Below are 23,361 nucleotides of genomic sequence, written 5' to 3'. Positions count from 1 at the left end.
TGACTTTGTTTAACGTCAGCATTTCTTCTGCTTCCTGACAAGAAGTCACATTTCATAACTAATTAAATTGATTCCGCCCCCCCCCCCACCGATAGAGTCCACTAAATTAAATTATTTGTATCCAAGTGTCAATATATTACATCAAAGGGGCTAATGAGTCGGGTCACTGCCTTCTTTTATCTTCAGTTTTGCATGTGCACATCTTCATCAGCTAACAGTCTCCTTAAATGGAGGATGAACATGCTGGACTGAGCCTCCCTGGGCGAGAGCCAAGCCCGTCTGACTAGGCTGTTAATGCCCCCACATAATCCTACAAGCCGGCTAACACAGAGCTCTTCAACACAAGGGAAAGCACTGGCAGTGCAGCATCCACACAGACGCGTGTGTGCACACAGCAGCACACTTAAACACACATGATCATTTCCCTGCTTTATTATTCTCTTATAATCATGCTAACAGTTCCAATCTTGCTGTGCTAATTGGGGGACTTACACATTCTCTTTAACAATGTCTATTTTTGTGCCTTTTTTTTTGCCACGGCATTAATAAGAGTCTCACACAGAGAAAATCATTTGTGCCGGGGATACAACAAAAGCATCTGAGAATGCACAAATTAGCGCTCTTATCTTTGTGCAATTACCACACAGCCCTGTGTTTATTTAAACTCATCTGATTGATTTAAAATATTTACCATAATGTCGTAGTTTAGGAGTCTTTACTTCTCTAAATTGGTAACCAAATAGACTCAGTGCATTAAATTACTGCATTAGACTGGATAGCATCCATATTCCTTTTTATAATAACAAAGAAGTGATTACAGACCAGTATTACTAAAAGCTAATTTATCATACAGGACAAACACCAATTAGACAGAATTTTTTTTGCTCATGCTAGGAGAACTGGTTAGATAACAATTTGTTCAGCACTAGATAAGAAATAGAAAAGTTGAATGCTTAGCTACAGGACATTGCACACTGAGTCCGAGCTTTTTCGCACGTTAAAAAAATGAATACGATCGTTGTGTCAAGGGGGCTGGATTTAATTGAAAATATGTGGAATGACTAGATGATCACTGCTGGTCAAGCTAGATGTGAGGCATGACAGATGTCTTACATCTAGCTTGACTAATCTTGACCACATCTCCACATGAAATCCAGATTTGCCAAGCTAATACATATGTTTCCAGAGAACCTAAACTTTGGCCTCTGCTAAAAATGTATATAACTAGATAGATGGCATTGTTGGGGGGAGGGAGCAATACATATATAAAGGGGAGCATCCATCCATCTTTGTCCACTTATCCGGGGTCGGGTTGCGGGGGCACTGTGTTTAACTAGGCAGACTCAACATCCACTGAATACACTTCAACAGAACCTCATCTGTGAATTCTCTGGTTTCTTTGTAACAGAGGGAAATAGGAATACCCATGTCCAACTGATTAATTGATTTTTGTCTTCGAAAAATATATTAATTGAAAGTAAACAGCGGAACGTAAGATCATTTTGTCTGTATTATAACGTAGTGTTCAAAAATACGTTGCTGCTGTAATTGAATTTCATCTTTAATCTCAGGATCTTTTGCATCTTACCATTGGACGTCCGCATGCCCCCCACTGTTTTACACCATTAAAGACACGTGTGAGAAAGCCTCTAAGACTTGTGTGTGCAGTAGACAACAAAATACTGGCCTTTTCTCTTTCAATCTCCGGTTTTTCTTTTTAAATGGAAGGGATACACACATTCTGTATGTGTGTTTGTATATCTTTGTGGACACAAGGTTAAAGGGAGAATGTAGAGGCACAGATCACGTGTGTGTACATACAGTGAGGTTGGAATTTAAAGCTAGGTCATGTATAGGGAGAGAACGAAAGGTCAAAGGAAGATAAATAAATCCAGACCTGGTTGATGAACAGATCATTTAAAGGTTTCAAAAACAGGTGTGTAGACAACATTGTAGACAATGGCCTCCATAGAAATGTATTATCTCTCCAATCTTGGATCTCACAGCGTACTCAGGCCAGGGTTGGCACATCAATGCCACAGCCAATGACAAATGACGATGTCATGATATTGTGATATTTTTAATGGATACAAACAAATTTGGATTAAAAGTGTCCCTCTGTTTCATCTGGGGAGCTCTGTTTTCTCCAGCCTGTTTGTGAAGATAAAGTTCACCCTGACCTTTCCGCCAATATTTATTCTCTTGATGTGTGTATCAATGCGTGGGTCCCTATGTGCCTGTGTACTGTACACGATCGCCTCTGTGCATGTGTATGAGTATCTGCGTGAGAGAGTCAAACCATGGTTTGTATCTTAACAGACCCATCCTTGAGGAATGCATGAACTGGGGTCATTACCATGTGAGAGGAGGGAATGGGCACTTGCTGCATGGCTATGGACAGTACTTTCATTTGAATTTCATAGAGCTCTACATCTCATGAGGGTATTTTATTTTGTGTCCAGAAAGACTTTAATAGACTATTCTGTGGTGACCACTCTGATGCTGCTTGCGCCTCCTGCACACTGGCTGCGTGGCGTGAGCGTGGTGTTTCTGTTGCGTGTCAGTTGCGTGGAGGCTGTGTTTTCTATGTCTTTGCACACCAGAAACGTGTCTGACGCGGCGCTGCCTCTGCTAGCCTTGTCTGTACACATGTATGTTTCCCTTTGATAAAATGAAATACCCTGTTAAACAAATATATCCCGTTTTGATTACAGCAAAGACAACGTCGGCAGTATTGATGGCAAAACAGGCTACAGAATATTTTGTTATGTATTGACAGGTGCAATATTTGAAAATCGATAATTATTTATTATTTTTTTTAAATGACATTTATATCTGCATTTATGTTAAAACCTAGAAACTGTCAAAATGTCATTTATTAAATGTATTCGTGTCAAAATGACAAAAACAATTTCGTATTCCATTTTGCCTGGAAACGCTTCCGTGAAAAAAAGGGCGTCGGTCCTATTTCTAGCATGCGCGCGTTTTCGGCGCGTGCGTGTTACGCAGGTAGGGTGCAAGCTCTAACCTGTAAACATGGGAGCCGAAATAAAAACGGACTCGCCACGCAGCTGACACGCTCACGCCACGCAGGCAATATGCAGGAGGCCTTAACATCCGTCTTACCTTTAACTCGTATGTACTGTAACAAGAAAATTCTGAAAGATTGTGCTATCCAAGTGAGTCAACACTCTGATGATCAACATGATGCTGTTTAGCTGCTCATCTGCTGTGGCTGCTCATCTATTAAGAGCAGGACAAAGTGGACGTGATTATAAAAGCAACGACGAGGAGACTCAAATAACGCTCAGTGCACCTCAGTAAAAAACAGAACAGTGTCTCATTATTTCTATTTCTATTTATTTCTTTTTGTAATCTCCCAGTGCCTACACACAGACTCAGAGAGATAAGTAACTTATGAGATAAACCAGTTCTCTGCTAATATATATGTTTAATTGTCATGTGTCTTGGTGGTGTTTCAAATTTCTCTACTACTCAATTTAAGAGTTAATCTCATCCTGGGACTGAATTAGTGCCAACATGATTTCAACGACGAGGATGGTCTGAAGGAATACAAACAAGCTGAGGGAAAAACACACAAAGCCTTGGGCTTTAACTTTTGATAAGCCCCTAACACTGCAATCAAAACATCTGCTATCTTAAAACAAGTGACATTCTAATCCCAAAGGACAAAGACTAAATCTCTATCCCTCTCTTGTAGGAATGATGGGAAATGATAAAAAGAGAGATAGCTATTCAAAAAGGAAAACTTGATTAAACTGCATGCTGTGTTGCTCCAAACCTCACTGACTAAACCTCTATAACTACACACTTCTGATGGATTCCCTTCAATCCACATGCAAAAGAAACCTTGAAAGAACATGTATAGCGTGCCAACAAGAGTCTCCACTTGAAGTCCCCATGGTTTTATTGTTTAGACAGTTTACAATTTCCACTGATGTGATCAGTTACATCATCAACACGAGACCTGAGCTTAGGCGCTCTCTTGGCTTTCTCCCTGAAGCCAAAACAGAAGGACTTTGATGGCCACTGGGGTCTCCAATAAAGTTTTGTGCTCTCCATTCTAATAGCAGAGTAACTCAATCCCCCAACACTGCTTACCACTTTGCTGAAAGTCTGTGACATACGTGCAGGAGGCTTGTTTACAGAACTAATTAAGTCAAAGCTGTTATATATTAAAATGTCCAGGGCATTTTTAAGAGGCAGCAGTAATGAAAACAGAGTGGCAAAAATGCTTCACTAACTTGCCCCTGACTCTCTTTTATCTACACTCTTCCCTACTCCAACTCAAGAGGAGTGGCCATCACCACTCAGGATATTTGGAGAAACTAGGTTAGGGAGAAAGAACAGCTTCTGCTTTAAAGGACTTGCTGTTGGATAAACAATGTTGCACACGATCAAACTTATTTGAAGTATTGAGAGCGACCCCCATTTGTTCTCCGGTTGTTTTCTGAAGTGCAAGGTGCAGCTAGCAGAGGCTATTGGGCAGTGGACCAAATGGTCTGACCATGGGACTCTTTTATTTAAATGTGGGTTTTTTTTATATGGAAAGATCTGTGGCACATTTGGTCAAGGGAGATGCTGGCTAACTGGGCTTTGCAAGAAAGGACTTTACTTGTATCTCTGTTCAAGTGGATATTTAGAAGTACGTTCCCATACAGACTCAACCCCCCACCCTCTCAAAGCTATGCATCAAGGGGAATCTTCAGGTATCATTTGCCTTCAACTTTGTGATGAAAGCAAGGGCCTTTAAAAGTGAGATGTATTAGAGCTGTGCCCTTATGCTCAATGAGCATAAGTAAAGAGCCCTCCATGATATGAGTAACACTAGCCCCTCAGTAGTGTATAAGGTACTTCATTTTTTTTTCATTTTTGAGTGTTGTGCTCTGTGCTTCTCTTCAGTTGAATTATTTTCCTTATAGACTGTCCACTGTGAAAGTTTCAGGCGTGTGGCTTCACAAGACCATGTTGACAGTACGGCCTTTCTCTTGAAAGAGGCATTTCGATGTCCTGGCAGTAAATCTGGTTGTTGCACTAAATGATGTTTGAAACGAGAAGTTTGCAACAACCTGTGTATGATGCCCCATAAGGAGAAACCGCTCTTTGCAACAACAACAAAAAAAATGTGAGGAGTGCTAAAAGGTGCCAGGGGAACAATGTGTTGCAAGTAAATGTTTGAAGAGGTCTGGCTAAAAAAAAATAAAGGGAAAATGAAAGGACAAGACAGGGAGTCGTCAGTAAAAAGAACAAGCAGTGGAGGAGGAGGTGAATGGAGAAGGATGTGCCTGACACTAAGCACACCCAGCAAGATAACGTTCGCCTCACACAGGCAGCCAGGCTCACAGCCTTGACCATTGAGCCAGTGGCCAACCCTGCATAACCTTGTACTGTCTGACCATGTCCAGCTACATGCTGCCTGGGTGGTCTTTCACTACACCACTGTATCACATAAAGGCGCACACAAACATACACACACTAATGAGAAAGATAAAGTCTGGAATGAGATGCATAGGTCACACATTAGAGCAACACATGAATGTAGGAACAGCAAGAAAGAAAACAAAAAAAAAAAAATCACATTGTCAGCCACACAGCATAATGACAATGTAAGTTTCAGTAGCTCTTGTGCTGTGCGAAAGCTTGCCACATTGCCCTTCTGGGGCCGACTTGCTTTCAGAGGCATTTACCAGCCTCTTTCATGTCCCCCACCTCCAGGCTCTTCTCCATCAACAGGACTCATTAGCTGTTGTTGCCCCCCCCCCCCCTTCATCTCTTTTTTTGTTCATTAAGATGTGCTAATTATTCTCCTCCATATTTTAAAGCCCTCCCGATTACCAACAGGCAATTAACATTTGATGAGAGTGATGAATGTTAGTGTGACACAAAAATTAAAGATAAGATTATTTTATTTTTTTTAAAGAAGAAAAACATGACAATGAGAGGCTAACAGAAGTAAGCAATGGCATTTAATTTAATGTCTAATGTATTGATCTGTGCCATTAAATCCCGACATATGGCTCATGGTGACCGTGGCGGTGCACCAGTTACACAGTTGAGGAAAAAAAGGGTTGTAGTAATAGGCGTGGAAGGAGTGAGAGGTGTAAGCTGCTGAGTGTTAGGGAGCCAACAGAAACACATTCACCGACCTGGATCTGTTGCTGGAGGAGGTTGATTTTGTGCTGCTGCTGTAGAAGCTGCTGCTGTTGTCTTGCAATCTGGTTGGAAACAGAAGTAAAGACAGGAAATTAAATTACGCCTGGTTAAAACTGACATAAAAGAAGAGTAGGAGCTAAAATCATGTCAAACTTTTGCTTTCTTTCTTTTTTTTGGACATTATATACAGAAGAAAGTACAACACCAGAGATACTGCTCCTAAATGCTATCCAGGCAAGTTACAGTATATAAGAATATGTTAAAATAGTGGTTACAATGAAAATAATAGAGGATAAAGTATCAGATTAATGAGAGTGAATAATATTACATTTCTTTGACAAAATATGGTTTTATAACCGAATTGCTGCAAAATCCAACCAAAACATTTTGAATTTCTAAACGAACATGAAACAAACTTTACTGAACTGCACTGTCAGAAAGAGAATAAATGATTTAGGGGACAGAGGAACATGGTTATGTTACGGAGATAACTGGTGGAGGCAGTGTACGGGTGACAGAGGTCCCTGCCGTCCCTGAGTGACAAGCAGCCACACCGCAATCCTTCTAATCCCAGCAGTCCCCCTTTCTACATGCCCACTTCATTGAGCATGACAACCTAGTTTTAAGTGTCATTTAATTTTCATTTTTAAATATAATTACAAAGTGTTCACTGTAAGATATCGGCCGTCTGCAAATGTGTCAAGATTAATTTGTGCTGGCTTCCTCACGAGTGTCAACAGTTAATTACTGTGTTGTATCTTGATGGCTTGATGACATTCTGGCTCTCAGCGGGCTTCTCATCCCCCCCATCTCTCCCTCTCGCTCTCTTTATTAATATTCTTCCATTTTGAAACAAGATCGAATAATAAAATATCTTATATCACTGTTCATTTATGCTGCAAATGTCCACAAAGCCTACAGAGTTGAGTGTAGTTTGCAAATGAACATCATTGATTGAAAAAGAAATCAATACTGTTAATGTATTATTAGTGTACTATGACCAAATGCATCACTCCAGGCTATATGGCCTATCTCTTCATTTACCACAGGAAGGTCTGAGAGTGTGTTGAGAAAACTCTGAGTGAACTCCTTGCTGATAATTGACTCATAGCCATTAGGTTGGCTGGTGATAATAAAAGTGTCGCCCGTGTGGATAGTTTGTGTCCTTATTTCTTCCCAGACATTAACACACTTCATGGCCTCTGCTAATTTGCTGATTTGTACAATATGGCTCATTGGCCTGATTTGTGCTGCACATCTAATGCCAGGCTTGTTCTAATAGGAGTCGATTTATAAGATATAGAGGACTTCCATGTTTAATATAACGTTTAATTTGCACATTCCCTCGCATTTGTTAGTACAAGTCATAATAACATTTTCCTACCACACAGCATAAATGTGGGTGAGAGAGCATGACTGAATTATCTGAGGCAATATAGAATATAACATCTCTTAAATCTAATATTATTCCAAATTCCTACAGAGGAGTAAGATTTTACTGGCATATTTCAGGCATGAAATTTCATATGAAATAGAGACTCAAATGATTTAAATGTATTTAATGGGGTTTATTATAGAGACAAATGGGAAATAGAGTAAACAAGATTAAAGGAGGAAGGGGTATTAATGTTTTCAATAGGAAGGAGAGAAAGAAATGTGTGGTAATATGGTGATGGGGAAAAAGACTATTACCTGGGGTGTAAAAAGAAAAATCGAGATACTGTGAATGTGAGAAAAGCTAACAGTGAGCAGTTACCTGCTCCTGCTGCTGACGAGCTAACTCCATTTGCTGCCTCTGTTTCTCCATCTGTGAGGCGGCGAGCTTCTTCTGTTCATCGTGGGCAGCCAGAAGCTGCTCGCGCAGGCTGATCAGCTGGCTGATCATTGTGGAGAGCTGGTGTTCCTTTTCTGCTAGGCTCTCTGGAGTACCTAGTGAGGGGGGGGGAGAGAGAGAGAGAGAGAGAGAGAGAGAGAGAGAGATGTCAGGAGTAGAAAGGATAAACAACAAACAGGTATGTGTTATGCATACCTGTAAGGAAATGTAAAAAAAAAAAAAAAAACAGAAAAAAGTACACATAAAGTTTAATAGTGGCCAGGACTAAATAACCAGGGTGTAGGCTTCTGTTGAAAAAAAAAAGAAAAAAAGCCTGCAGAAGGCCTCGGCCATTATACACTTTTAAATATAGAAAAGTGACCATGCTGCACACGGCGATCATCATATTTTGCTATAGTACTGTTCACAATATATTGTACAAAGAAAACCACACAGGCAGCAACCAACTGCAGTGAATTCACTAGAAAGGTCACACACAGCCTGGATTTATCTATTTACTATATAGCTTGTGTTTACAGCTTTTACAGGAAGAAATAGAAGACATTGTTCCCGGCATAAAGACTAAGAGCTGCGGTGCGCTATCAAACTGAGGTGGCAGCTTATGTCAGACTACCAGGGGTGAATACAGTATAAAGAAAGTGTTAAGAGTCAGTGTTTACCTCTAAACTATAGTTCTTCATTGTATGGCCATTCCAGCAAACCATTAGAGGAGGAACTCCTCATAGACTACTGAACGGATTGTTCAACAATGACAATCATCATTAAAGGGAAAACAAAATATTTTGTATCTGTGTAGCTACTGTATGCATACTTTGAAAAAGAAAAGCACTGACAGACCAATAGGATTTATTCTCTCTACAGTCATATGTCCGCGCTGTATGTGATAGAGAGAGCGGCTCCGCTGCACTGCTCTCTCCCTCCGCCTAATCAATGCTAAGTGATCCTACCATTGACTTACACCGCCAAGATAATTGCCAGTGAGAGGCTAGACAGTAACTCACTCTCCTCCCACTGCACTCCTGTCTGACAAGCTGATCTGGGAGAATGTACAAAAAAAAAAAAAAAAAAAAAAGAGATGGGAAAACCGGCAGAAGAAAGGGAGAGACAGTAAGAGAGAGAGAGAGAGAGAGAGAAGGATAAAAGCATAGAGATAACAGTACAGTGAAGTCTGGCCTGGGGCCAGCAAGAGCGGAATTCTTTCCTGGGTGTCTTCCTCTCGTCTCTGGCCACATCTGTCTTGAGTTTCTCCGAGAGCTCCCAGGGGCCCTCTTTACTCAAACTATTTTAATTTGACTAAACACCTGATTTATTTTATCTCTCCGATGAGGAAAGCCGTTTGTCTTAATAGGGCTTGTCAACCTCCAGAACCCATTCAGGGCAATTTACTGGCAGGCTTGTCTGAACCTCGGTTCGCCTCGCTCTGCCTCCGCTGCCTGCTGCAATGGAAGAGAGCTGCAATTCTCCATTTATCCTCCTAACGGAAAAAAAGCACCTAAAGCAGCTATTCATTGGGCCTGTGTGCAGTTTCTAAGGCCTGAATTGACTTCTTATTCACCCGACTACACTTGTTGTGAATAGCTTATCTGTAAAATTGATACAATCAGCACCAATTTTATTAACCTTTGGCTGTGTCCATGAAGGAGCTGCCTTTAACAGGTCACTAGCAAGATACATCAGTCATTGTCACAATAAATCACAGCTATCAATACTGTGCTGGGGAGGTAGGGAGGAGAGAGAGAGAGAGAGAGAGAGAGAGAGAGAGAGAGAGAGAGAGAGAGAGAGAAAGAAAGAAAGAATCCAGATGAAGGTGACGGCCATCAGGCCTCGAGGCCGGCATAGATAACCTTGAGTTGGGATCAAACATCTGGACTCAATGATGCCTTCTCAGCCTGAGAATTACAACTTTTTTTATTTTTTCCCTTTATTAGATAGTGACAGTGGATAGACACAAAAGGTGAGAGAGAGATGGGGGATGACACGCAGCAAAGGGCCACAGGTCGGACTCGAACCCGGGCAGCTGCAAAGGACTCAGCCTACATGGGGCGCATGCTCTTACTGGGTGAGCTAGAGGTCGCCCCAACAACTTTTTCAGATGATCGCTCACTACTTTAGGAGTGTCAATACTGTAAAAAAAAAAAAAAAAATCAAATTGAATAACTGGAATGTACAGCACATATATTGTGTGTCTGTGGGCATGAATGTACAGAGGGACTAGTGCTAAGGGTCCACAGAAGAATTTGATGGAATAGTCTGAGAGTGGAGAGCTCAGTCAAAGGAATACTAACAGAGGGCCCATTGTTTTGATGTTGAGCTGAATTGTGGAAAGTCTAGACTGCCCACTGGACTACAATTTGGGCCTTCCCTCTTTAATTTTAATCTTAATTACTCAACTCTTTTTTTGTCTAATCCAATGCTGAAATATCAACACAAATTATTCAGATTAGTGATGAATGCTGAAGATGAAATATCTAAATATAAAAGAGACCTTCAAGACTGTACAAAGCTTAGTAGAAAATCAGGCGCATATGTTTTTTGTTGGGTGGTTAGTGTAAAAATCTCTTTCTTCCTGCTTTAAATTATGGATCAGCTTTAAAAAGCAGATAAAACTTTTATTTTATTGGGGTGGTGCAGATATTGCATGGAGTGGGGCTGGGGTCTGTGTCTGACCAGCCTGCTTGACATAAAAGCAGGCCAGACCTAACATGTCCTGACATATTGCATGGCAGTTTTAACAGGATCCCAGGGTTAGCGGGGGCTGGCACTTTTCTTTTTTTTCTCAGGCCACTGTGTTAACTTGAGAGATGCTAGATTGACACATAGGAGGAGGAGACGGTAAAGCTGTGTTGTTGAGTTTCAGCGCATTCAGCATTCACCTTTTTAGATTTCTGCCTCTTTTAAACGTCACAAAGTAGGGCAGAAAACATCAACGACGGGTGACTAAATAAATGATAAGAGGAAAACAAGCAGAGCCATGGTTGCTTGGGGAGGGATGGGGGTATTTGAGCCTTGGGGTCTTTGGATAAAAGGCACTTTGTAGGGGTGCGATTTGTTCTGTCCAATACCCACATCTCCCTCTTTCTTGGCTCCCTCCTCTCTGCTCTAATCAAGCAGTCTCTAATTTGGGTTCCAAGTCCAGTACCGGGGAAAAAGAAGGAGGCTTGTTACTTTGAAGAGTCCCGAGTGAATAACACAGATAAAAGATTCAGGCACAAAAAAAGAAGAAAAGTGAGGGAGGGTGAAAAGGGGGAAAATCACAAGGCACCCTATTCTCTTCCTTTCTCTTTGGTTAAGACAGCTGAGCCATTATGACCAGTTCTGAATTGAGTTTTTCTAGCACCAGAAGACTGGAATTTCTTTGTGTCTCTATCAGTCAGCTATTGTGGATGCTTCCATATGCTGCAAGTCCATCCTAAGTAAATTAAGACTTGTCTAAATGCTCCGATTGTACCAAGCTTAGCCAGAGACCGCACATAGCTTGAATGCCTTGTGTGCTGAGTCTCTCTCTCTCTCTCTCTCTCTCCTCTAAAGTGTGTGAAAGTAGACATGAATGTGTACAGATGTATGTTGCGTGCTGCTCCAATCGATAAAAAGGTGCATGCCTCTGAGTAAATGTGCACGTGTGTGAACTCTAAGTTCACGTGACACCTTGTCCATTCTTTCTGTGGAAAACACAAAGAGCCAATTGAGTCGCGGCAAATAGCATTATTGGTACCCTCTTTAGTATTCAAAATTAAAAGATTTTTCTGCCCACATACCTTTCCTCAAAACCATAAAACTGCTTTAACAAAAGCATGAATCCAATCTTTGTACCGTACTCACTTTTCTGATATTGAATATGACTGAAACATGTTATCCTTTGCTAAGAAAAATATGTCATATTGATAGATTGGCAGAAAACCAAGCTAGAATAACAAGAGCTAGTTTTATGGTTTCCCTTCGCTTTTAACTACTATATACACTTGTTCAACAATGCAACAAGGCCGTATGTGTTTCCAGTATAATGTGGTGTTAACGCATCTCCATGCCCTACAACCAAGACAATATGAGAAACAGCTGTTTTACCTGGCTTGCTGCCTCTGCCATGATATAAAAGCTGTTAATCTTGCCAATAAAACCCCATTAACAAGCATGAGCAATGACTCACAAGCACATGTCATCCACTGGCAGCAGTGATTCTCAGTCCCTACACTTTCCTGTATGGTATACACATATAGGCTAATTCACACTGAGAAACTGCCCAACACCTTGAATAAAAGGATCTTCTCAATATTTTAAAACGACTTAAACGTATGTGCTTGAGACTTGTAACAGCTTTTTACTTGCTAATGGCAGTCTGGTATTATACGTTTCTTACAGTATATACTGTGTCTATATATATATATATATATATATATATATATATATATATATATATATATATATATGTGTGTGTGTCTCTGTATGTGTGTGCACATGTATTTGAGTATCGACAGATTTGATTTTAAGACACTTTTATGGAATCAAGATCATTTAAATGGCTCAGCAGACGATTTTTTAAAAATAAATACTCTGATTGGCATATGGAGAGGTTATTAATAAAAGCACACTTCATCTACTGTGGTTTTGCTGTTCATGCCAAACACTGATGGAGACTAATATTTTGATGATAGAGGAAGAGTCACTCTTCAGTGTAATTATGCTAATAGAAAAGCTCCAGCACTTCACTGTCTACCCATGACACTGGACAAGGTACTTCATCAAAGCCAAGATAGAGGCTCGACCTGAACACATTACTCCACAGGGAATGCCAGTGACACTGAAGTTCACTCTGAAGACAAAAAAATAAATAACTCAGCACAGAAACTTTACTTCTGGTCTTTCAGTTATTGAATACATCATTCTTTGCCTCTGTAATACAGTGCAGCATACCAGAGATTCTAGCACCATGAGGGATGTTGCATGTATGCAAGGTAGCATAGATTACATGAAAACAAAGATGGTTTCCAATCCTTCTATTCATCTCGTATGGCCTTCATGGTGATAAGACCTGTGTGCCCTTTTAATAGAAAAGTTTTCAAGGTCTCTTTCTTACAAAGCACTTAAAACCTGCAAGACAGTGATCAAGGCAACAGCTTACTGTCTGCAAAACCTTGGAATTGAATTAGTTAAGAGTTAGATGTTATCTCATTCTTTTCACAGAATATGTATTCATTGGTCTTACCTGTGCAGCTGATACTTACAGAAGATGTGACAGGAAATAGTTAGGAAGCAAAGACAACTGAGACCAGTACATCTCTTTTAAAAGTATATAAGAACACCTGCTTAGTTCTTAAGCTATCAAGGTTGTAGTAATTAAACTACATGGCTCTATACCAGAAGTTGTTGCTTTGTTTTCTGTGTTAAATAGTTTTCTGTCGCTTTTTATACTCCACGTATGTACATATGTGTAAAGTAAGCTGCCCACACAGCTGATTGGTATTTAAACCCCAACTTTAAAAAAAAAAAAAAAAAAGTAACTCTAAACTCAAGTAAAAGCTGTGTGACTGGTAACAGGCTGTGTGGAAATTCACGCGGATAGCTCAAAATGTGTACAGATAACACGCCACTTGGCTTAAGGAAGCGGGCTTTTATGTTTACGCAAAGTCATGATGTCATGTTGAGTTAAATATACAGTTGGTTTGAAGTGTCATGACAAAGAAGAAAGCTATTGATAAAAATCTGAAAACCTCTTTTGGCCATTTTGCATGCACTTTTGAGACAATTCAGAGTGTTCAGAGGGCACTATCCGTTCATATCCTTAATATTAACGTAGGTCAGCCCTTCAGCAGTTTTTCATGGCCGTGAGGATGCTATTTGCTTTGCTGAGAGCTGGTGAGTGTTTCAGGGGAGTGTCCTTTTATAAATGACAGGTGTGTTTTTGTCAGCTCCGTAAATGTTTTACATTCTCTTCAAATGAAAACAGGAGTAATATGCTTGTTTCCATGAAATGTATCATACAACTTTAAAAGTGATTAGTTAAACAAACCATTACAAACCACTGGAATATAATTCAAAACGCAAACCGAGAGCTCTATCCCTATCACACACAAATACACGAGCACAGCACTTCCTTTTTTACCTCCATTGCCACAAGCTAAATTCCTCAATTCATTAGAGGAGAAAAACACACAGTCCAACACTCTCATACATTCATCTGGCAAATGTGGCCTGAGGAATAATGATTTACTGTTGCTCATATTTCACCTGAGTGCACAGGGCAAACAGTTGACTGAAGTGTTGTGGAGAAAATGCTAACTGAGGCATTTTTGACTCGAGCAACTGGACAGACACTGTTTTGTGTGAATGTTTTTGTATGTTTGGGTAAATATAATATACATACTATTTATATACGGTATGTTGTAAAAGCAATTCTTTTACTAGGCTACTTGTTTCTGTATAAGTCAGTGTCACTGGGAAATGTGTGCACAGATATTGTGCTGTGCATCTCCAGTGACATCACTTTATGGAAGCCATTAGGAATAAAGTTACATTTTAAAGTGAATAATCATGTTTTGAAGCTAACCCACATGGCTGAACAATATGGGCTCTGTGTTCACACAGTGGACTCCTGTCTGTCTGTGCAGGAGTAAACCCAGCACAGGTAGGGCCAGCATCAAATCAGTCTCAGCTGCCGCCCCGGCCCTGCCCTGTGATCTCCTCCTAAAGAGCTTCTACTTATCTGCCTGCTGCAGGACTGTCTGTGTGCACTCAACCACTGTCATGTTGACACCATTCTCAAATTGATTGTGACAGTGCAAGAGCCTCAATTTTTCTGCTTCAGAATTCAAGCTGCCATTTCAACGCTAGTGTACAATGTTAAGCTATTTTCTTATTTTAATTTTTTATTTTTTTTGCAAATTCCAAGAGAATGAATACAGCTTGTGTTCCAATTTAGTAACCACATATTTTCCTTCAGTTTGGGTAAATGCTTGAGCATTTTGCTTCTTTTTTTTTTTTTTTCTCCCAACGGGGGTCCGGGAAACTGCCGCTCAGCAGGGAAACTTAAACAGCTCTGTTGAGTATGAGGCTTAAAGACCCTGCACATAGCAAGCATGCAACAGAGAGCAACCTTATCTGCTTTAGGACACTGTGTACTATATTTGTATGCATTCGACACATGTATGTATGTATGTGTATGCATATACATAGTGAAATAATGATTCCAAGTCTCCTAAATCGTGTGAAGAATGGGGGCTTTGAATTTTTTTTTTTTTTTTTTTTTAAAGAGAAAAATGTTCTCTTTGAGGTTATATAATTGTAAGTGTCAAGTCTAAGTATCCACGTCTAAAATCTTTTTTCTCTCTCCACCTCTTGCACTCCTCCTTCCACATTGCCTCCTATTATCTGCTACTTTCTGTGGTTTGGAGCCCTACCAGTCGGCCTCCCTTTCTTGCTCTGTGGTTTTGTTCAGGAGATTTCATCTCCCTCCTTCATCGTTCCTGCAGATTGACAGCTAAGCTCAGGTATGAAAACAAACAGTTAGCTCTGGAATTGACTGGTAAAAAGAAATCCGCCACTAATGCTCCTTCACAAACCCTCCTTTTTGCCTGCCCCTGCTGATGCTAAGCCCTAACAGCATACAAGAAAAAGGCAGATGGAGATTTGAGATCATTAACCCTTAATAATACCATTCTACATGTCTGGTTTAAGCACACTGCCTCTACTGGATTAGTGAGCTTGTTTCTACTGACTCGGGAACCTAAAAAATATCTTTACCTCGGAAAGCAGCACACTATGTAGCCAAACACCCAAATGACATTAAGCTTTAATTATAGAGGTGTCATGTGTAAGAGGTAAATGGTTGGTTGGGTTTGCAGACCTTTAAAGCAAATCTCCGATGTTGTCGATACTATTTTGTTTTGTTTGTTTACTGTACGTGCATGTTCACCTCGACAGGATAAAGTATTCAGGGCATGTTGTAACACAACTGCAGCAAAAGAATGTCTTTCTTTTCATGGGTAAAAGCCTCGGGTCAAATTCTGTCACACCTATTGTTTTTCTTTTCTTTCTTTTTTTCCTAGAGACTAAATTATTTCCTCACCAGTCAGATTCCACCACTTGCCTCCGCAATAACTCAATTACTTGTCTTTCAAGGTTTTGATGGAACAATGTCAAAAGGTGCTCAGTTTAATTGGTTGAGGAATTGGTGAGCGATCAGCATAGAATATACAAGGCCACTGTGCCAGTACGTACTGTAGACTTTATCGGCATGTCATCCTTTATTCTCTACTTTCTTTCATTCATTTAAAAAGTACAGGCATGTTTTGTCTTTTGTACAGATTTTAACCTAACATTTAATGGAACCTCTGATTCATCATAATACTTTAGATCTTAATCATAAGGTGTTTTCTGCTAGGTACCTTTGTTTGTGTTTTAATTAGGAGGACCTTGTGCGTCTTCAACCCTGGGCTTCTTTTTAATTGCCCATATTTACATCAGGCAGACATCAAACGCAGAGAGAGAGACATTTGTAAGGGGGAGCACAAAGCAGCCCTTTGAAATGTCTACAGTCATATTAAATGGCATGCTAATTAAAAATCTAAGGCTGCCACTGCGATACTGCGATAGGAAAAGCGTTTATATTGGTAACTGTGGTGTATAGACTTTCTCCATAACTCATCAACAGACAGAGGCCATAGTGTTTATTATCAGACTCCCTACCTGTTTACAGACCACCAAGTAACCTTCCCATTCATCAAACATAAGAAATGCCCTGCATGTAATTTAACAGACCAGCTTTCAAAATGCTAAATCATTTTAAACATTTTACCAAGTGCACTTTGATCTACAGGGGCATGCAGTACACCAGGGCAGGTACAATGAATCTAGTTTATCAAGCAATGATTCATCCTTCAGTTCATTAAGGTTATTGCCAATGAATATACTTATTAGAACATTCAACAGCCTTTTTCCCCCTCTCCTCTGTAATTCTCTGAAGGTGTAATTCAATAATTCAAACCAAACACACAAGTTTTAGTTATGCATGTTTCATAAAAAGAATCAATTAAGCAAATGATCAAAATGACCTGCACAGCAGCGAAATGAGCTCTCTTTATAGGTTTGTGAATTTTCTTCATGAAAAATTAATAAAAACATGTAAGTGTTACATTAAGAGTTCAAATATAATGTAATGAAGGTAATCACTGAGGGAGAGCGTACGAGCCAGTGACAGCCTGGTGTTACAGGCCAGCTGGTATTGTTCTTTCCTGTGCTGTATAAACACACCCGTTCTCAGTAACAGTCAGTGCTATGGACTGAGCAGCAGCCCTGCCCATCCTCAGCCCACCTTCACCATGTCATAAACAGAGATTTTGGGGGAGTGCTGAGTTGCGCTTTGCAGTGCAGCACTTGATACGCTGCGTAGGGCGTTCACTGTCAGAGTCAAGACATTCCACTCAAAGGCAGGCTCACAGAGGAGACGACTCTGTGCGTCACCGCACCATCTCCTCTTTTAACGGCTCTGCTCAGCTGTGCTCTGTTTGCATCAAGCACACTTTGGGTTCAACAATTACCAGAGCGGCATGAACGCACTGCATGTGCCAGAGCAGAGTAGCTAGGCTCAGGGCCGTCTGAAAGGACAACAACAATAAACCGCTGACAAGCACAGAGAGCCTCAGAATGAGTCTAAATGGGCTGGAATTTTGAAGACAGCACTTTGGACAGAGTTGGGCATTCCAACAAAAGATAAGGGAGGAGAGAAATGAGTGAGGAGGGCAGCCAAAGGCCTTTGTTATATTTCAGAGTTCAAGGCTGTTTCTGAGATTATACAGTGCATAGATTATGGATGTCTGATAGGAAAGGCGGATTTGTTAACACGGTTTAAAGTGGTGCGTTGTAGTCCTACCTTTTACTTCTGCCAGCAGTTCACTGGTGTTGAGCCTCTCCATCTTCTCTTTCCAGTCTTTAGAAAGAAGTTTCTCCATGCATGAGGGATCTGAAAAAGAAATAAGGAAAAAATGTTAAGCAATTTGAAGGAAAAAAGATTATTTAGAGTCCCTGTTAGAGTGTAATTTTTTATGATTACTGTGTATTGTATGTAGTTTCTAATTGTATAGTTTTGTGGATGCTATAAATATATTAACTTAAAAATAAAAACTCAAAGAAAGTCAGTGTATCAGATGAAAGAGAGATATTTTATTAGATGGAATTGCATGGCGGATATTAACAGAGACTCAGCCCGACAGTTGAGATATGAGCTAAGGGTGGAGTAAGGAGGGGAGCAGGCATTGTGGGGATAGCATGAGGGCAGAGACACACATTAAGTGGGAGGCAAGGAGTCAGACTGGCTATGTCCGAGCGTTCACATAGCTGCCAATGATGAAAACAATTAACATTTGTCCAGCAGACAATGAATCAGAGGAGGAATGGCTTCAATCTGCCATGCTGTCGCTGGGGTAGCTGATAAAGAACACACTGGGCCGGCTGACCTAGGCCTCCACCATCCCTGCACTGCTTAGGGGTCAGCCTGTTCCCATCAAACACCAGCAGCACAAGCGAGCCTCCACCCCTCCACCTTGAGACACTGTCTCCACCAGAAGTGAGTACGTCTTGAACCAGATCAAGACATGCAGCCTGTCCAGTCCCGTTGAGTCGGATTAAACAAGCAGCAATCCTGTACAATCCAATTCTGGCACAGCAATAAATGGACTGTCTAAACAGCTGTGCTGTTTTCAATAAAAATTGTCCTCAGGTTTCATATAGTGCGGGAAGATGATGGAATTTGTAAAATCGTGTTTCTCTAGCTTTGGAGCAAAATGCAAAACCAAAGCAGACACACTAAATATCACCACAAAGCCCTGGAGCACTGTAATGAAAAGTCTAACCACATGTCTAACAGTGGATCGTTTATGAACACACTTCTGGCAACAAAAGGACACAAGTCAGAAGCATGTTAATGTTTTAAACGATGCCACAGAGGAGGTTCTTCTAAGTTTAATGTCACTACCACGTGTTTTTGATCGCACATAATGTGCAATCAGAAACAGGGAGACATACTGAGGAGGGCCTGTCACGTGCAATGTTCTGGACTCTTCCAGTATCACCATTATTGTCCTCGACATCAAACACCGAGGAGATTTACAGTTTAGAATGTATACAAGTGTTGTTTCCTTTTATCCGTCTGTAACATCTCTTCCAAAAACCAAACAATGTTGGTCCGTCTGACAAACACACTGACTTCAGAGGAACTGGGAGTAACGGGGTCAGCAGTTCTCGTGGCCTGGTTTGAAGATGGCTTTCAGAGAGATCAAGCAGAGTGACCATTTTTGTTTGATTGTCCACTTCCTCCAATGTGATGGGGGTCGACAGGACATCTTTGGCTCAGGGTCATTATAGCATTACTTCTACTTTATTGACTTTCCAATTCCCAACTCACAGTTTGTCCCCTTGACCCTGAGAGAAGGAGAGAGAAAAGGCTGAGCATGTTGTGTGTTTGTGTGTGTTAACTCCCTCCATGGCACAGAGATCACAGATCTTAAAACAGGGGTTAAGGGCAGGGGGGGGCGGGGAGTAGCCGAGCTCAACTCTTCTTCTTTGCGCCTCACCCCTGGGTGAGACAGCTTCCTCTCCCGGAACAACAAACTCCCCTCAAATCGTAATCCTCAAACAGACCGAACAACATCAGTGCATGACATTTTCTCCCCTAAAGCACAGAAAGGGCTTATTTTATAAGTGGTGTAAAGGGGAATTAAACAAACACAGTGAGCATATGTTAATATGAACACATATGCTCTCTCGCTCTCTCACACACACACACACACACACGTAAACACACACACACTTTTATCACAGATGCTGCTCCAGCACTTGATCATTAAGGAATGCACCAACTGTTGGAGATAATGCGGTGCCAGCTTCCATTCTACTCCAGTCCTCCCCCTCCTTTCCACCTCCCTCCCAGGAGAGCTGCCGCTCCCTCACTTCTCCATCCCCTCCGCTGGGCCAGACACGACCTGCCAAGTCCTCCAACAGGAGAGACTACAGCTGGAATGCACCGCTGTCCTCCCTGCCTTCCACCTGGGAGAGGTGAATAATGACCTGGATTAGTCTATAAAATAACTCTCAAACATCTTTCAGTGTTCGAACAGCGTGGACAAAACAGGCAACCAAAAATGGATTTGGTGAAAGCAGAGTAACTTTTGCGCAGGCGTGCTCGAGGAAAACAGTAAATGAGTCAAATGTCTGGCTTTTTTCAAAGCACCCTTCCGCAGCCTATTTTTCAGAAGAATTTAGATTAATAGGAGGAATGCTATTTCAGTTTCTAAAATGTCTGTCTGTTTTTTTCTGGTGAAAATATAGATGCCAATGGAAACACTGGTTAGTATCAACATAATTACTGTCAGGTTATGACACAGAGAATGTAAAAAAAAAAAATGGGATACACTGTATTCATCATGAAATAAATTATTCCTAATAAAGGATTCACACTTCACTGATTTCACTGGATATCAAATGATGGCAGAATTGAAAGGCAAACAGTTATTTAAGACATTAGTGCAAATCCTCTGAAGTTTTTAGGGTAAAGAAGAGTTTGCTTGTCCTTTCAAAGTAGGACATCACATACTGGGGAATTAGCTTAAACAAGAGTCCAGTGAGTTTATTTTTATTTTCCTATGGGGGCTCTTAAATCTCTCACACCCCCACCCCTTCCATTTCTTTCCCTCCCCCTCTCGAGATAAAATGCTCTGTGGCTGGGGAGCAGGCCATTCAGCTGGGATGAGAATGGAATGAAAACAATAGCCCTTATCAGGCTCTTATTTACATTTTCCCAGCGTCCCTGCAGTAGACAGCTTGGCTTGTCACCAAGCCCAGATCGCCCCACTGGACTCAGACCAACTTCCTCCAGCCCCAGCGATTCCAATGGTCCCTGTGGACCCTTGCCTGGCACAGACCCCCACCACTCTGCAGCTCGCACAGATAGCAACATACAAGACAAAACTATTGGAGTGTGTGTCCAAGACGTGTTCCCATTGAGAGGGGAATGGTTTCTGGACTACTAAGCCCATTTGGGTCTCATTGTCTCTTCTCTGGGGCTGGAGCTATACAGCTGGAGAAATTCCCTGAACCCTTTTCTGAGATTGTTAAGCGTTTCCAAGTGGCACGCAGAAGAAAGTGAATAGTCATCACTGATTTAATACTGCCAAATTCAATATGTCTATCTCCTATCAGCGCTGTCATCTCTGGTATACAGCTTTCCTGTGCAGGTATTCTGTGATCTTATTGATGTGGGTGAACAGGCGCAGGGATTGAGACACCTTAAGCCGAGATGAGTTGGCTAGATTTGGCTACAGCTTTTTTATTTTTACTGTATTAAAAACAAAGCTAATGATCCTCATCAATCTAAACAAAGGAATGTTTCTCGGCTGATGTGTGACATAAACAAAGCTTTCAGCACCTGGCAGTCAGTGCTGCCAGAATATCATGTTCAGTATAAACCACAGAAGTGAAGCTAAGAGGCAGGTTAACATTAACTGTCTGTCCTGACAGTGACTGACTCCCTCACAATCTGTCTTTCCCTCTCCTATTTCATACAGTATGCCCGCGCTGTTGTTACTCTGGTGTTTTAATGCAACAACTAATAATGTGAATTTATTTATTTTTTTATTGTTCACACACACACACATTTTATTAAATTGAGTGCTAGTTGGCTATAAACGCCTGTGGGTTGAGAAGCAAAGGTAGGGGAAAGTTGTTAGCTAATTTATGTTTTTATTGCTGCTCTAAACACAGTAGTTGATTCAAACGATCATTGCAAACTGTAGAGAAGCTCCAATCACTGAGTGAAGACCAATTAGACGGATAAACGAAGCCACAAACAAATCAAGTCTTGTCACTTTGGAATTGGATTGGACAATAATAAAGCAGACCTTAAAAATTAATGACACACTAATTTTCAAATGGCTCTTCGGATTTCCATGGAGATATGAAGTCCAGTGTGTATACTGAAGTTAGCAAATATACCAGCACTGCTTGGGCAAAAAAAAGGTCATCTTCACTTTGACAAAGCAAAGTTTGCAATCTCTAAAAAGGTTTAATCTTATAAATTTGTTGAAAACACTCCATGTTTCAAAAGGCCGTGACTGCCTCAAAGCACAAAAATGGTTTTGTTACAACATGCAGCAGTTGGTGTTTTATTACTCTCTGTTGTCAGCAATGAAATCGTTTCAACTGTCTGCCACCACATTCTGAGCCTCTCTGCGTGCACTATTCTCCCAGGACGAAAGATGATACTTGTGTTTGAGTGTTTGTTGTGTTGAAAAGCCGTTGGCAGAGAAAAGAGCAGAGTCAAATTAGCCATAAGTCATGGATAACAGACCAAGAGACCTTCCCTTTAGCATTGGCCTTGTATATCAGTTGTCCCAGCCTCAAGGGGAAACATGTAATTACCAAATCGATGATTAACTGACACTGACCACATAAATAATTTCCTGCCCAGAATGCAGAGGCCCATACAGTGAGGCAAATAGGGAAACAATGCTATTTGCAGTGAGGAGGAGCCGAGGAACACAGGAAATGGGGTTTAGAGTCCCTAAACAAGCTTCAGCTTGAATGGAGCACATTCTTTACAATTTGTCATAATCCAGTTATAGTCAGCCAACTCCAAAACCTCCTCAGAACATTAAACGGTGCGTTAGGAAGATCTATGAACTACAATAAAAAATGCACCATTTTAAAAACAAAGAGGGACCCAATGACAAAATAAAAACTTTTTTTTTGCAATAACATAAAAATTCAATGTTTTACACATTACTACATTTCAAAATAATAATCTATTTACCATATAAAAAAAAGAATGCTACTGTTTAACAGAACTGTATGAAACCTGATCTAATATGTACCAGCAACCATCATTTCCTTAAACAGGCTTCTTTACCAAGTGTATAAAATGTACAAACATTACATGTGCAATTTTTTGAGAATATCTTGTGCTTAGAAAGTAAGGGTGGGGTTAAGGCTGATAGTACCTGCTAGAAAAGGCAGGTACTATCAAAATCCTTTAATATCCACTACTTCGTTTGACAATTACACAAATATCATAGAGTTAGTCCTCTATGATATGTGTTTTTCATTTACTTCATTATATTAGCTGTATCATGTAATTACACATTTCAAACTGTCTAAAAAATAAAATAAAGAAACTGTAATGTCTTTAATAGCTTTTACATTTCACGCCTACATTCAGCGTTAGATGCAATATAATTCTTTCATTGAGGCATATGTTTCTATCCCAGCGATACAACTTTCAGAATGTCAGACAGACAATGATAGGCTGACGTCTAATTTCCCATCCACACTGCACTGCACGGGAAACAAATCAAAAGTCGAGGTTGATAAAA

General features: G+C 40.6%; 1 protein-coding gene across 1 annotated transcript in view; it reads right to left on the bottom strand.

Annotated features, from left to right (window-relative positions):
* sox6 (SRY-box transcription factor 6) overlaps nucleotides 1–23,361 on the bottom strand; it is a 135,122-nt gene that overhangs the window by 50,119 nt on the left and 61,642 nt on the right. The window contains 3 exon segments of the mRNA XM_028568814.1: nucleotides 6,168–6,236; nucleotides 7,931–8,103; nucleotides 17,871–17,960. Coding sequence (XP_028424615.1) covers nucleotides 6,168–6,236; nucleotides 7,931–8,103; nucleotides 17,871–17,960 — 332 coding nt within the window.

This window comes from Perca flavescens, chromosome 1 (assembly GCF_004354835.1).
Source record: "Perca flavescens isolate YP-PL-M2 chromosome 1, PFLA_1.0, whole genome shotgun sequence".
NCBI classification, from domain to species: Eukaryota; Metazoa; Chordata; class Actinopteri; order Perciformes; family Percidae; genus Perca; species Perca flavescens.
Note: the sequence above shows the minus strand (reverse complement) of the source record. Positions and strands in the feature narration are given on the sequence as shown.